At 41.2% G+C, this 14,294-nt stretch overlaps 1 protein-coding gene across 6 annotated transcripts in view; it reads right to left on the reverse strand.

The window, feature by feature from the left end:
- LOC140462502 (microtubule cross-linking factor 3) overlaps positions 1–14,294 on the reverse strand; it is an 80,116-nt gene that overhangs the window by 8,509 nt on the left and 57,313 nt on the right. For 3 of the 6 annotated variants that reach the window (XM_072556013.1, XM_072556010.1, XM_072556011.1), the window contains exon 9: positions 13,832–14,294. The exons of 1 other annotated variant lie outside the window; for it this stretch is intronic. In XM_072556013.1, the coding sequence (XP_072412114.1) occupies positions 14,197–14,294 (98 nt within the window). In that variant the 3' untranslated portion in view covers positions 13,832–14,196. 2 more of the 6 variants (XR_011954535.1, XR_011954536.1) reach the window with 2 other exon arrangements.

The following is a 14,294-nucleotide window of genomic DNA, read 5'->3' on the forward strand; positions in this document are numbered from 1 at the left end:
AGTCCATGAATGTCAATAAGGTTTGGTATACAGTGTGGAGTGCAGTAGATCATCTGACAACACTGTATATCTGTCTGACATTGGAGTCAGCACTGGACAAGGTCACTGTATTTGATTCCTTAATGTCCTTTGGCAGTCTGACAGGTAAAGGGTGGGCCTCCTCTTGACCACCCTATCCACTAAGACTCCAAGTTACTAAGGAAGTTGAATGTCTTGACAATAGGAAGAAGGAGGCTTATGTTAGGATGTGATGGCTCAGTTAAAGCACTTGAGAGTTGCAAGTTAGCCAGAATAGACCGAAAGAGAGAACTAAGAGCCAGGAGGGGACATGAGAAGTCATTGGTGGACAGGATCAAAGAAAATCCTAAGGCATATCAGGAATAAAAGAATGACTAGAGTAAGTGTAGGGCCAGTCAAGCATAGTATTAGGAAGTTGTGCGTGGAGTCAGAGATCGGGAAAGTGCTAAATGAATACTTTTTGTCAGTATTCACACTAGAAAAAGACAATGTGGTTAAGGAGAATACTGAGGTACAGGCTACTAGACTAGATGGAATTGAGGTTCACAAGGAGGAGGGGTTAGCAATTCTAGAAAGTGTGAAAATAGATAAGTCCCCTGGGTTGGATGGGATTTATCCTTGAATTCTCTGGGAAGCCAGAGAGGAAATTACTGAGCCTTTGGCTTATGTTGTCATTGTCTATAGGAATAGTGCCAGAAGACTGGAAGATAGCAAGCATTGTTCCCTTGTTCAAGAAGGGGAGTAGATACAACCCTGGAAATTATAGACTAGTGTGGGTCTTACTTCGGTTGTGGGTGAATTGTTCAAAAGGGTTATAAGAGATAGGATTTATAATCATCCAGAAAGGAATAAGCTAATGAGGGATAGTCAACACTGTTTTATCAAGGGTAGGTTATGCCTCACAAACCTTACTGAGTTCTTTCAGAAGGTGACCAAACAGGTGGATGAGGGTAAAAAGTGTTTGATGTGGTGTATATAGATTTCTGTAAGGCGCTTGATAAGGTTCCCCACAGTAGGCTATTACACAAAATACAAAGGCATGGGATTGAGGGTGATTTAGCAGTTTAGATCAGAAATTGGCTAGCTGAAATAAGACAGAAGGTGGCCGTTGATGGGAAATGTTCATCCTGGAGTTCAGTTACTCATAGGGTACTGCAAGGATCTGTTTTGGGTCCACTGGTGTTTGTCATTTTTATAGATGATCTGGATAAAGGCATAAAAGGATGGGTTAGTAAATTTGCGAATGACACTAAGGTCGGAAGAATTGTGGATAGTGACGAAGGATGTTGTAGGTTACAGAGAGACATAGATAAGATACAGAGCTAGGCTGAGAGGTGGCAAATGGAGTTTAATGTGGTGAAGTGTGAAGTAATTCAATTTGGAAGGAGTAACAAGAATGCAGAATATAGGGTTAATGGTAAGATTCTTGGTAATGTAGATGAGCAGAGAGATCTCAGTGTCCAGGTACATATATCCTTGAAAGTTGCCACCCAGGTTGATAGGGTTGTTAAGAAGGTATGTGGTGTGTTAGCTTTTATTGCTAGTGGGATTGAGTTTCAGAACCATGAGATTATGCTGCAGTTGTTCAAAACTCTGGTGCGGCCACATTTGGAGTAGTGTGTACGGTTCTGGTCACCGCATTATAGGAAGAATATGGAAGCTTTAGAAAGGGTTCAGAGGAGATTTACTAGGATGTTGGCTGATATGGAGGAAAGGTCTTATGAGGAAAGGCAGAGGGTCTTGAGGGTGTTTGCATTAGAGAGAAGACAGCTGAAAGATGACTTAATTGACACATATAAGATAATCAGAGGGTTAAATTAGTAGGACAGCGAGAGCCTTTTTCCTCGCATGGCGATGGCTAGCACGAGGGGACATAGCTTTATATTGAGAGTGATAGATATAGGACAGTTGTTAGAGGTAGTTTCTTTACTCAGAGTAGTAGGGGTGTGGAACGCACTACCTGCAACAGTAGCAGATCCACCAACTTTAAGGCCATTTAAATGGTCATTGGATAGGCATATGGACAAGAATGGAATAGTGTAGGTTAGATGGACTTCAGATTGGTTCCACAGGTTGGCACAACATCGAGTACCGAAGGACCTGTACTGCGCTGTAATGTTCTATGTTACAATCTGGAAAGTAGGTTGCCAGTTTCCATTTTGGAGAGAATTTGGTTTCCTAACATGACAGAGTGTGAGATATTGCCTGGTTTGCAGCATCTGAAGCAGTTTGCAGCTGAGTTTTAAATATTGCATCAGCCACTTATACATCGGAATATTCTGGCAGCAGTGGGAACATACCCTCCCCACCACACGATTGAATAAGAAGGTTGCCAATGAGTGTGGTTGCATATTAAATGAGGTAAGGAGCAGAATATGTAGGAGTTGAATTATCGGGAGAGGCGGAATAGACTGGGTCTATTGTGCCTGGAGCATAGGAGGCTGAGGGGTAATCTTACAGAAATTAATGGAATCATGAAGGGCATGGATAAGATGAATAGTCAAGGTCTTCTCTACAGGACAGAGGAGTTCAAAACTAGAAGGCACGTGTTTAAAGGTGAAAAGGAAAAATTTTAAATGGACCAAAGGGGTAACCTTTTCACACAGAGTATGGTGCAGGTATGGAATGAACTGCCAGAAGAAGTGGAGGAGGATGGTAAAATTACAACATTTGCAACACAAGGGCTCAGTGGTTAACACTGCTGCCCCACTGCGCCAAAGACCCAGGATTGATTCTAGCCTCAGGCGACAGTCTGTGTGGAGTTTGCATGTTCACTCCGTGTCTGCGTGGGTTCCCTCTGGGTGCTCCAGTTTCCTCCCACAATCCAAAGATGTGCACATTAGGTGAATTGACAATGCTAAATTGCCTATAGTGTTTAGGGATATATAGGTTAGGTGCATTAGTCAGGGATAAATCTAGAGTAATAGGGTAGGGGAATGGGTCTGGGTAAGTTACCCTTCAGAGGTTTGGTGTGGACTTGTTGGGCCAAATGGCTATTTTCAGACTGAAGGGATTCAATGATTTAAAAGACATCTGATTGGGTATATGAATAGGAAGGGTATGGAGGGATATGGGCCAAATGCTGGCAAATGGGACTAGACTAATTTAGGATATTTGGTCGGCGTGGACAAGTTGGGCCGAGCGGTCTGTTTCCATGCAAGGGAAAAGCATGGTTCAATATCATAAGAAAAGTCACTGTGAGCCATGATGGAACATCTGCATGAACCTCCCCAAGGCCAACAGCCTAAAAATGGGAAATTCCAGCTCATTTTGTTTTTCTGTTCTATCAAAGTGGATTACTTGACACTTTCAATGTTATTTTCCATCTGGCATCATGTTCTCAAGTCACTTAACCTATATATAATTATCTGCAGCTACTTTGCATACTCCTCACAGCTTAAATTCCATCCAGCTTTTGTATTGTTAAATAATTCTATTTGCATAAAGATAAATACGTGAATCAGAGTTATGTATTAATCAAATCCTACTCAATGGTTTACATCAAAATACTGGAATTCAAAAAAAACTTTGCAATTATCTGTGCTCAGCCTAACAGAATTATTAAACAGATTAAGTAACCTCCATTATATTTCAAAAGACATTTGTTAATGTTCAGCAATGCAATCAACCATTCCAAAAATTCTGGCAAGGCCTTCAAGCAAACGAAATGCAGCATTTTTCAGAGATGAAGCTAGTTGCTTGGATAAGCAGCTAGCAGTAAAATATAGAATAGCAAGTAAATGGATGGAATTGGAACAACTGAGAAAGCAATGAAGTCTAAATTAGGGTGACATTACATGTATATGTCTGCACAGCATATTGTCAAGATTCAGAAGTTGCTGGATGTGGCAGTAACGGAGACTTGGCTCTGGGTTTAATATTCCGGTTACAAGGTATTCAGAAACTAAAACAGGAAAGGAGAAAAGAAGAAATAGTTGTGTTTTTAGTTAGGAAGAGCATTGCAGTACTTGAGTGTTTCAAAGACTTGACAGACAAAATCAATTTGGTATAAGAAGGCCATAGTAATATTGCTCCGTGTAATTTATGGGTTACCAATTAGTGAGAAATTTGCAGAGGAATTAATGCACAAAGAAATTAGCGACACAAAGATCATAGAATAGTTATAATGGGATCATTAATAATCCACATTTAAACTGGGCTTGTGGTAGTGTAAGGGACAGTGAAGGGTAAGCATTCATAGCTTGTGTTCAGGAAAATCTCCTATACTAAAAAGTGTCCACAGTATTGTAATATATTTAATGTCAGGTCCATTAAATGTGTGTGCGGGGGGTGGGTGGGGGGTGTTTGGTGTTGATTGCTGCTTAAATTCAAAACCCTGAATAAAAATTAAGCTGTAGCCTCATAATATTTAAAGCATTAATTTGCTTCCCTGGAACAAGCTAGTTGCCATTCACCTTTTCACCTCCATTTAAGCAGTTTGAGGGAGAGTTTGGATTGGGATTTTAATTGGAATAAATTGACCCATTTCCTGAACCCAAACCATCCATTTTCTACAGTTACGATTCCCCTCTTAGCGTTAAGTAAGGTTTTCAGATAAATTGAAGAATAGACTTGTTTTAACATTTTAAATTTTTGATTTGATTTATTATTGTCACATGTATCTAGGTACAGTGAAAAGTTTGTTTTGTGTGCAGTACAGGAAAATCATACCATAAAAAGTTCATAGGGTGATAGGGCAGGTAGATAAGTAGTAAGTAATTCAGCGAGGAGCAGATTCATGCTACAACATCAATATACAAAATGTATGATCACCTTATGCCTTCCTGTTAGTTTCATGATACAATATTCTGTGATCTGCCGAATCAATAACATGAAATGCATTTGATTTAGTTGATATACTTGTATGTTAGATATGAAATAAATCGCTCAGAGGCATTTCAGCTTATAATGCAAGTGCCTTTTTAACATCATAACTGTTAATTATTGTTAAGAAACCCCATTGGCAAAGGAAATTAATGATTAATGAAGAAGTGTCATTTTTCATTTCTTCAGATGTTAAATTTTTCAGATTCCAAAGATGTCTTGTTTCTCCTTAGAACTATTTATTCTCTCTGTTAATCTAATCATTCTTTCCCTCTACTTAGTTTTCATACCTGAATTGAAAGCGAGCTCACCAACTTTAATCTCACTTTTCATTAGCATTAATGTTTATTTCCCTATCTTCAAATGTCATTGGTTAAGGTTACAGGTCCTAATTGCCTGTTTCCCTGTTGTGCTTAAATCAACTCTGACTTTTAGCTATAATAGGGTAAAAGCTTTTTGTGCAGAAGGGTGCAGCAGCAAGTATAATTAATGGCCATACAGTACGTAATAATCTTTCCATTTGTGTCCAATTCTTTCAAATGGCGGTTCTGCACCAAGAAAGCAAATGAGCTTGCCACTGTTATTAAAAAATTGAAAACATATCCTGATGATCTTTACTTGTTCACCTTGTGAATTGATCTCTTCTATTAATGTCTTCCCTATTCATTTCTTATGAAAGATTTCACTCAATGTAAAAATTAAATTGCTTTCTCTGTACACCTGAACACACATGCAAATTACAAGTAGGAGCACACCACTCAGACCTTGAAGATTCCTCTGCCATTCAATGAGTTAAGGCTAGTCAAATTACTCCATATTCCCACTGACTCCAGACCCTTTTCACTTCATTGCTAATCAAGAATCAAAAGTTAGAAAAACTTTGCTATAAAAATATTCAAGGACTCTGCTTCCACCACTTTTTCACAAAAACAATGCCAAAAACTCATGATCCTCTGATGAACGTGGAGAGTTTCCATTTGTGGGAGAACATGGGACATTGGTTAAAAATAACAAGGCACCCATTTAAAACTAGTGAGTTACCCCTCTCAATCCTCTGCTGTTATCATCATTATGTTTGCACCATGCATTTATAGTGTTGCACTTGTACTATCACATGTATACCAACAGCAGAAATACTTACTACTGCTGTGGCCTACTGGAATTCCTGTAACAGTCGGTATATTTAAATCCAAGTTGTACACCAGGTCAAATGTTGCCAAACACACATAACCACTCACAAAGCACATAGCGAGAAGTAAACAGAAGCTCATATTCATTTAATCATAGAATCCCTACAATGTGGAAGCAGGCTATTCGACCTATTGAGTCCACATCGACACTCCCACCCAGTCCAACCCCCATACCCTCTCTCTTTGACCCTGCATTTCTCATGACTACTCCCCCTAGGCTGCACATCCCTGGACACTATGGGCAATTTAGTATGGCCAATTCACCTAACCTGCATATGTTTGGACTGTGGGAGGAAACCGGAACACCCGGAGTAAACCTATGCATACATGGGGAGAATGTACAAACTCCACGCAGTCACCTGAGGCTGAAATCGAACTCGAGTCCCTTGCACTGTGAGGCAGCAGTGCTGACCACTGTGCCACCGTGCCACCAGACTTTATCATTCCTATCTGATTGTAATTGCAGCTACCAAAACCAATAACAATTAATCTGCACAGACTACCAGTCCTTAGAGCCACCTCATTTTAGAACCCCATCTAAGGAAATGCTAATTCTCCCTTAACCTCACATTGCATCACATCTTGTCATTGCAATACTCCCATATTGAACATGCATGTGGCTATTTTTGAGAAGATTTGTAGTTCACGTTGAGGTTCTGGAAGTAAGTTTGTACACTGAGCTGGAAGGTTCATTTTCAGACGTTTCATCACCACGGTAGGTAACATCATCAGTGAGCTTCCAGTCGTCAAGTGCTGGTGTTTTGTCCCACTTTCTATTCATGTGCTTGGTCTCTTAAGGTGGGTGATATCATTTCCAGTTCTTTTTCTCAGAGGATGGTAGATGGGGTCCAAATCGGTGAATCTTTTGATGGAGTTCGGGTAGAATGCCATGCTTCTAGAAATCCCCATGCGTGTCTCTGTTTAGCCTGTCCTAGGATGGATGTATTGTCACAGTCAAAGTGGTGTCCTTCTTCGTCTATATGTAAGAATACTAGTGAGAGTGGATCATGTCTTTTTGTGGCAATTTGATGTTCATATATCCAGATGACTAGTTTTCTGCCTGCTTGTCTGATGTAGTGCTTGTTACAGTCATTTTGTAAATGACATTTGTTTTGCAGATTGTATGTATAGGGACTTTTAGGTTCTTTAGATGCTGTTTAAGTGTGTTGTTAGGTGTGTGGGTTACCATGATGCTAAGAGTTCTGAGTAGTTTGGAAGTCATTTCAGAGATGTCTTTGATGTAAGGTAATGTGGCTAGAGTTTCTGGGCGTGTCTGCCTATTTGGGCTTGTTGTTGAGAAATCGGCGGACTCTATTTATCGGATATCCGTTCTTTTTGAATATGCTTTATGGGTATTTTTCTTCTACTCTTCATAGTTCCTGGATGCAGCAGTGTGTTGTGGCTCGCTGAAATAATGTTCTGATGCAGCTCTGTTTGTGGTTATTGGGATGATTGCTTCCGTAGTTAAGTATTTTGTCTGTGTGTTGTTTTCCTGTAGGCACCCGTTTGAAGTTCCTCATTGACTGATATCACCAGTATCAGGGTTCCTAGCAGAAGCAATAATGTAGAGACCTGAGCAACAGCCCTCCCACCTATTCAACCCAAACTTTGGGTCTGCTACATGGTTGACACCTTTGTCATCAGAAAACGGAACAAGTTAGAGGAAACCTACAACACCATCAACAATATCCTTACTGGCATAAAATTCACAAGAGGAGAATGACAACAGACTCCCATTCCTCAATGTCACAGTAGAGCAAAATGAATAGGGAACCTTAAATCAGCATCTACAGGAAAATAACACACATGGACCAAATACTCAACTCCAGAAGCAATCATCCCAACATCCACAAATGGAGCTGCATCAGGACATTATTTCAATGAGCCATAACACACTGCAGCACACAGAAACTACAAAGAGAAGAAAAATGTCTGCACAGTGTATTCAAAGAGAACAGATACCCAATAAATGCAGTCTGCTAATTTCTCAACAACAAACCCAAACAAGCAGACACAACACGCCCAGAAACTCTAGCCACATTACCCTACAAAGGCATCTCTGAAATGACTTCCAGACTACTGATGAAGGGCTCATACCCAAAACATTGATTCTCCTGCTCCTCGGATGCTGCCTGACATGCTGTGCTTTTCCAGCACCACTCTCTCGACTTCCAGACTTTTCAGACCTCTTGGCATCATGGTAGCCCACAAACCGACCAACAAACTTAAACAGCAGCTAATGAACCTAAAAGGCCCTATACAAACAACCAGCAAAACAAATGTAATTTACAAAATGCCATGCAAGGACTGTAACAAACACTGCATTGGACAAACAGGAAGAAAACTAGCCACCAGGATACATGAACATCAACTTGCTACAAAAAGACATGACCCACTCTCCCTAGTATCCTTATGTCCTTCTTTGCCCATATATCACTTCAACTGGGACAACACATCCATTCTAGGACAGGCTAAACAAAGACATGCACGGGAATTCCTTTAAGCACGGCATTCTAACTGGAACTCCATCAATAAACACATCAATTTGGACCCCACCTACCATCCTCTAAGAAAAAGAACCAGAAATGATATCACCCACCCTAAGAAACCAAGACACATAAATAGAAAAAGTTGGACAAAACACCAGTGCTTCAGTAGAGGCTCACTGATGATGTTACCTAGCATGGTGACGAAACATCTAAAAGTGAACCTTCCAGCTCAGTGAGCAAACTTACTACTCTGGGATCTAATTGAGATGATGAGGGATTAGCTTCTACAATTAGCTATGGCAGTTAGAACTAGAATACAGCAGAATGAGTTGTAAAGATTAATTTACAATAGCCTAGAAGAACTCAGTTGTGATCTTTTGCATAAGATGCTAGGCTGTACAGTGAGTGTGGATTAACTACCCATTTAAAATGGCCTGAGGAGAGACATCTCGAGCAGGAGCAGGTAAGTAGGATGTGGGGACAAGTGAGATCAGTGACTGTGGTCTCCTGGAGATTGCCTACTTGCCTTCGAGGGGAGAAGAAGTTCCCAGGGGTTTTACTAACATCAGCCTGAGATTGCCTACTACAGGCGATTGTTTAAGTAGAGGATGAGGTGATGGTGGGTGTAGGTTACCCAGTGTCTGTTCATTCTTGTACATACATATCCTGCACTGCAAGGATATTCCATTCTAAACACCTGCTTCCAAATACTGTCACCCTATCCAAACCTCACCACCACCTTCAGTAAACTATTCCACCACCAATTACACTCTGATACGTTCGCCTTATCAAACTATTGTGTGATTTAAAAAAAACTACTTGCACACATTATTTCTCAGAGGCCTAGAGGGAAACAATGTGAAAGCATATGTCTGTGCGTGTCTACTCACTGAGCCACAGGACTTCTTCACCCAAGCGATCTGACCCTTAATCATTTCACCAATCGTCTCACCACCTTTTCCAACCCTGATAGCATACTGATTGCAATGATGTCAGCCTATAGAATATGATTTCACTGATTGCGACTGTTAGTCTGGTCCAATCAGGGAGAGCTGGTTGGCATATAAAAAGGGTAAACTCCCCCCAATATTAGTTTGATTTAATCCCTGCCCTCGCCTTCACTTTTTGATCATGCAACATTGCCCTCTCTCGAGAACGGCACTGCTTATCACTGGCAAAAGAAAAAAAAGGATGAATGTCAGAGATACTAACACTCTGGTGCCTTACTCTGTATGAGGCTGTACTATAGTGAAGGACTGTATGTTCTGGGATTCAAATGCTTAAAGAAGGATAGAAAGTGAGGAGGAGATAGCGATGTTTTTAATTAAAGAAAACATTACTGCTGTGTAGTTAGAGAGGAGATTCTGCAGGGATTGTCCAATGAAGCTATATGGGTGGAACTCAGAAATAAGGGGTTACTCACCTTAATGGGATTGCACTATAGGCCTCTCAATAGTCAGTGGAAAACTGAGGAGCAAATACGCAGAGGTCTCAGATATGTGTAATAATAATAGGGTTGTAAAGAAGGGGATTTTAACTTTCCAAACACAGAATGGGATTACTATAGTGGTAGGGGCTTGGATGGGGAGGAATTTGTAAAATATGTTAAAGATAATTTTCTTTATCATTATATAGATGTTGACTTGATATATGAAGGTTATCATTAATTTGGAGAGGGTTCAGAAAGGATTTACCAGGATGTTGTCAGGAATGGAGAGTTTGAGTTATAAACATAGGTTGGATAGGCTGGGACTTTTCTCACTGGAGTGTAGGGGACTGAGGGCTGACCTCAGAAATTTATAAAATCATGAGAAGCAGAGATAACATGAATGGCCAAGGTCATTTTCTAAGGGCATGGAGTCCAAAACTGTTGTTGTGGTTCTGTTCGCCGAGCTGGGAATTTGCGTTGCAGAATTTCGTCCCTGTCTAGGTGACATCCTCAGTGCCTGGAAGCCTCCTGTGAAGCGCTTCTGTGATCTTTTCTCCAGCATTTATAGTGGTTTGTCTCTGCCGCTTCCGGTTGTCAGTTCCAGCTGTCCGCTGCAGTGGTCGGTATATTGGGCCCAGGTTGATGTGTTTGTTGATAGAATCTGTGGATGATCGCCATGCCTCTAGGAATTCCCTGACTGTTCTCTGTTTGGTTTGTCCTATAATAGTAGTGTTGTCCCAGTCGAACTCATGTTGCTTGTCATCTGTGTTTGTGGCTACTAAGGATAGCTGGTCGTGTTGTTTCGTGGCTAGTTGGTATTCATGGATACGGATCGTTAGCTGCCTTCCTGTTTGTCCTATGTAGTGTTTTGTGCAGTCCTTGCATGGGATTTTGTACACTACGTTGGTTTTGCTCATGCAAACCACTATAAATGCCGGAGGAAACAACACAGAAGCACTTCACAGGAGGCTCCCAAGCACTGAGGATGTCACCTAGACAGAGGATGAAACATCTGCAACACAAATTCCCAGCTCGGCGAACAGAACCACAACAACGAGCACCCGAGCTACAAATCTTCTCACAAACTTTGAGTCCAAAACTAGCAGGCACATTTTTAAGCGGCACAGTGGCACAGTGGTTAGCATGCTGCCTCACAGCGCCAGCGACCCGGGTTCAATTCCTGCCTCAGGCGACTGAGTTCGCACGTTCTCCCCGTGTCTGCGTGGGTTTCCTCCGGGTGCTCCGGTTTCCTCCCACAGTCCAAAGATGTGGACGTTAGGTAAATTGGCCATGCTAAATTGCCCGTAGTGTTAGGTAAGGGGTAAATGTAGGGGTATGGGTGGGTTGCGTTTTGGCGGGGCGGTGTGGACTTGTTGGGCTGAAGGACCTGTTTCCACACTGTAAGTAATCTAATCTAAGTTGAGAGGAGAAGATTTAATAGGGACCTAAGGGGCAATGTTTTCACACAGAGGAACAAACTTCCAGAAGAAGTGGTAGATGCAAGTACAGTTACAAAGACATTTGGACAGAAACATGAATAGGAAAGGTTTAGAGGAATGTGGACAAAAGCAGCCAAGTGGGACTTGTTTACTTTGGGAAACTTAGTCCGCACAGATGAGCTGGACTGAAGGGTCTGTTTCCGTGCGGTATGACTCAATGCTGGAAAACCTCCAAATTGTTGATAACATTAACTGTTACTGACAACAGGGAAAGTGAAGAGGAGAAAACAAAAGCAGTATATGCTTCTGGGAATAAACAGAAGGCTGCTTGCTTTTTGAGCTGCAACAAATTTACACAATGATTTCATCCAATTCATATGCTGGAAGTGGGTATCAGTTAAGTCTTGGTGGCTTGTTGCACCCAATGGTGTACATTGCTATTACAGTGAAAGTGATGCTCCTCTTGATCATTGTCCTCATTCTCCCCCTCAGAATGCTGCTGCCACTCTCCTAGCTCTTTAAAATCCAGCACAACTCTCTTTGCTTGCTCCGATTGTGCAGAACACAGCATGGAAGGATTATGTGACACACTGTCCACTACTGCGTCACCCCACTAGATTGATCCAAGCATTGGAGCCTCACTTTCAAGTGGCCTCTCATTTGCTTCACCACGGCCTTGGTGGATGAATGGACAGCATTGTATTGACACAGGTCTTCAGTCGGGGGTTACATTATCAGCCATGGATGTAGACAGTAGACTTTTGCCTCCCAGAAAGGCATCCAGCCTTTAAAATGAGGAAGGAACCTGAGACAGTTCAAAGATATAGGCATCATAGCAATTTCCTGAATACCTGATGCAGACTTTTATGATGTGAAACCTATGATCACAGATGACTTGTACATAAATAGAATAGACATCTTTACTGTTGGTGATCTTAGCCACAATACGATGTAAGCTTAGTTTTCACATGGTCTGATCTATTTACTTAATTTTACTTTAATAATGAGGCATGGTTTACTATGAGTCATAGTTTATTATTGCTGAAACACAACATAGTTTTAAATGTACAATTTTACATCTTTCCCTCTAATATCCCAAGTAATCTTACAGTTCTTAAATGTCTATGCCCACACACTAGTTTAAAATTGCTTTGAGAGGGCAAGATGTTGAAGCATTATACCTCGATTGCAGCTTGTCAAACTGGAGTTGAGGCCTTTCTTTTTGTTGCCAAACTCCCTACTTCTTGGTCCTGATGTTCTCTGGAGTGGAGAGTGACACCTCTGATTTCCTTTAACTAGTTATCTAGATCATTTCCGGGTAGTAGCTTAGCAGCAGTTTGATATTGCAATTTAATTAGCATGAGTTAGTTACTCAATGTAAATTGGATTTCTGTATCAGGAAAGGTACTGCAAAGACAGTATTGGATACTGTAATTTCCCCTAATGATTGAGTTGACCCTAGGGGGCAGTAATGTGTCAAAAACAGTTAAATCGAAACTCAGATTTAGTGTTCCACCCAAAACCTTGCAACATTGTCTCATCAACAACCCATTCATTAATCATTTAAGGCGAATGGCTTGCATATCTGGCTTGATTTAATTTGATAGTGAATGCTGTAAGCTTACTCACTTTATATCTTAGTTCCACTGTCTCATTAAGACCTATTCAATATAAATCAACCAGTCCGCATGTCTGTCTGGTCTGATCGAATTTCTAGCACATTGCTCAGTTGGCCAGTTTTCACAGCAGACCATTCAGTTGGCCAAAGTTGCTTTTAGTGTCCCAAAACAGCTGTTACATAATTTAAAAAAGACATTCCACTACCTACACTGAAATGGTACTCTCAATGCAATGAGTGTGTAGCTAGTAGCACTGTGCACCAAGTGGAAGCCATCTATGTTGCCAAAGCCCACTTCCCAAGCTGCAGCACTGACATCATGAAGGAAACAAGATAAAGCGATTATGACATGATATAAATTACATCATTACCAGCCATGATAGATTTGTGGATTGAAGATTGAGAGATCTCACATAGGGCCACAGTGGATCCTTGGAAGCAGTTAGTTGTACAATAACTTACCTCAGCTGTTGTCTTGACTGCTGACATATAAAATGACCATTCACCCCTCCAGTGCAGAGTAAAGTTCTGTGACGGTATCCTAGAATATCCTCAATCTGCGACCGCATTGTTTCTCACTCATCTGGAGGGATTACATTGGGGACAATATTTTGGACATCCGGTACTCTGCATCCTGAGAAAATCTTCACCTCTTCACATGGAGGCTGCTTGACAGCATCAAGAGGTTGTTGCTAGTCCTGGACTCAGTGATGCATCTGTTCCTCAATCTCTCTGTGCCTTTGCTGCACTGTGAGCACAGTGATGATGACCCCTGCTGTGGCCAGATCCATTGGTCACAGTTCTAATGAGCATACCTGGGGGAATATCATAAACAGTGTTCTGTATTGTGAATGGTTATTATTTGCATCTCACACATATGATAGTTTGGCATGGTCCTTGATATAGCAAGAAATCTTCTATTACACTGTAACTTGCATGTTTTGCACTTCTTATGCACCTTATGTCGTGTACAATTGTGTAGTTTGTGCTGTCCATGTAGCATCCTCAGTCCTGGATGAATACTGTCTCATCTTTACTGTATCAGTTGTATATGGTAGAAATGACAAATAAAAGCTCGCTGTCTCTCTGGAAGAGTCTGACAAGGATGTCCACGACAAAGTAGGCCTTATTCTGATGTGAACAGCACAAGCTACTCAGTAGCAGCTGGTCCTAGACTTGATCCTGTTTGTCAGTTTCTCTGTGCCTTTTTGGTACTGCAGCCAGAATAAAAGTCATCCCTGCTGTGGCTGGATCCATCAGTCATACTTTCAGTGAAACTGTGTGGGT

This window comes from Chiloscyllium punctatum, chromosome 3 (genome assembly GCF_047496795.1).
Source record: "Chiloscyllium punctatum isolate Juve2018m chromosome 3, sChiPun1.3, whole genome shotgun sequence".
Lineage (NCBI taxonomy): Eukaryota > Metazoa > Chordata > Chondrichthyes > Orectolobiformes > Hemiscylliidae > Chiloscyllium > Chiloscyllium punctatum.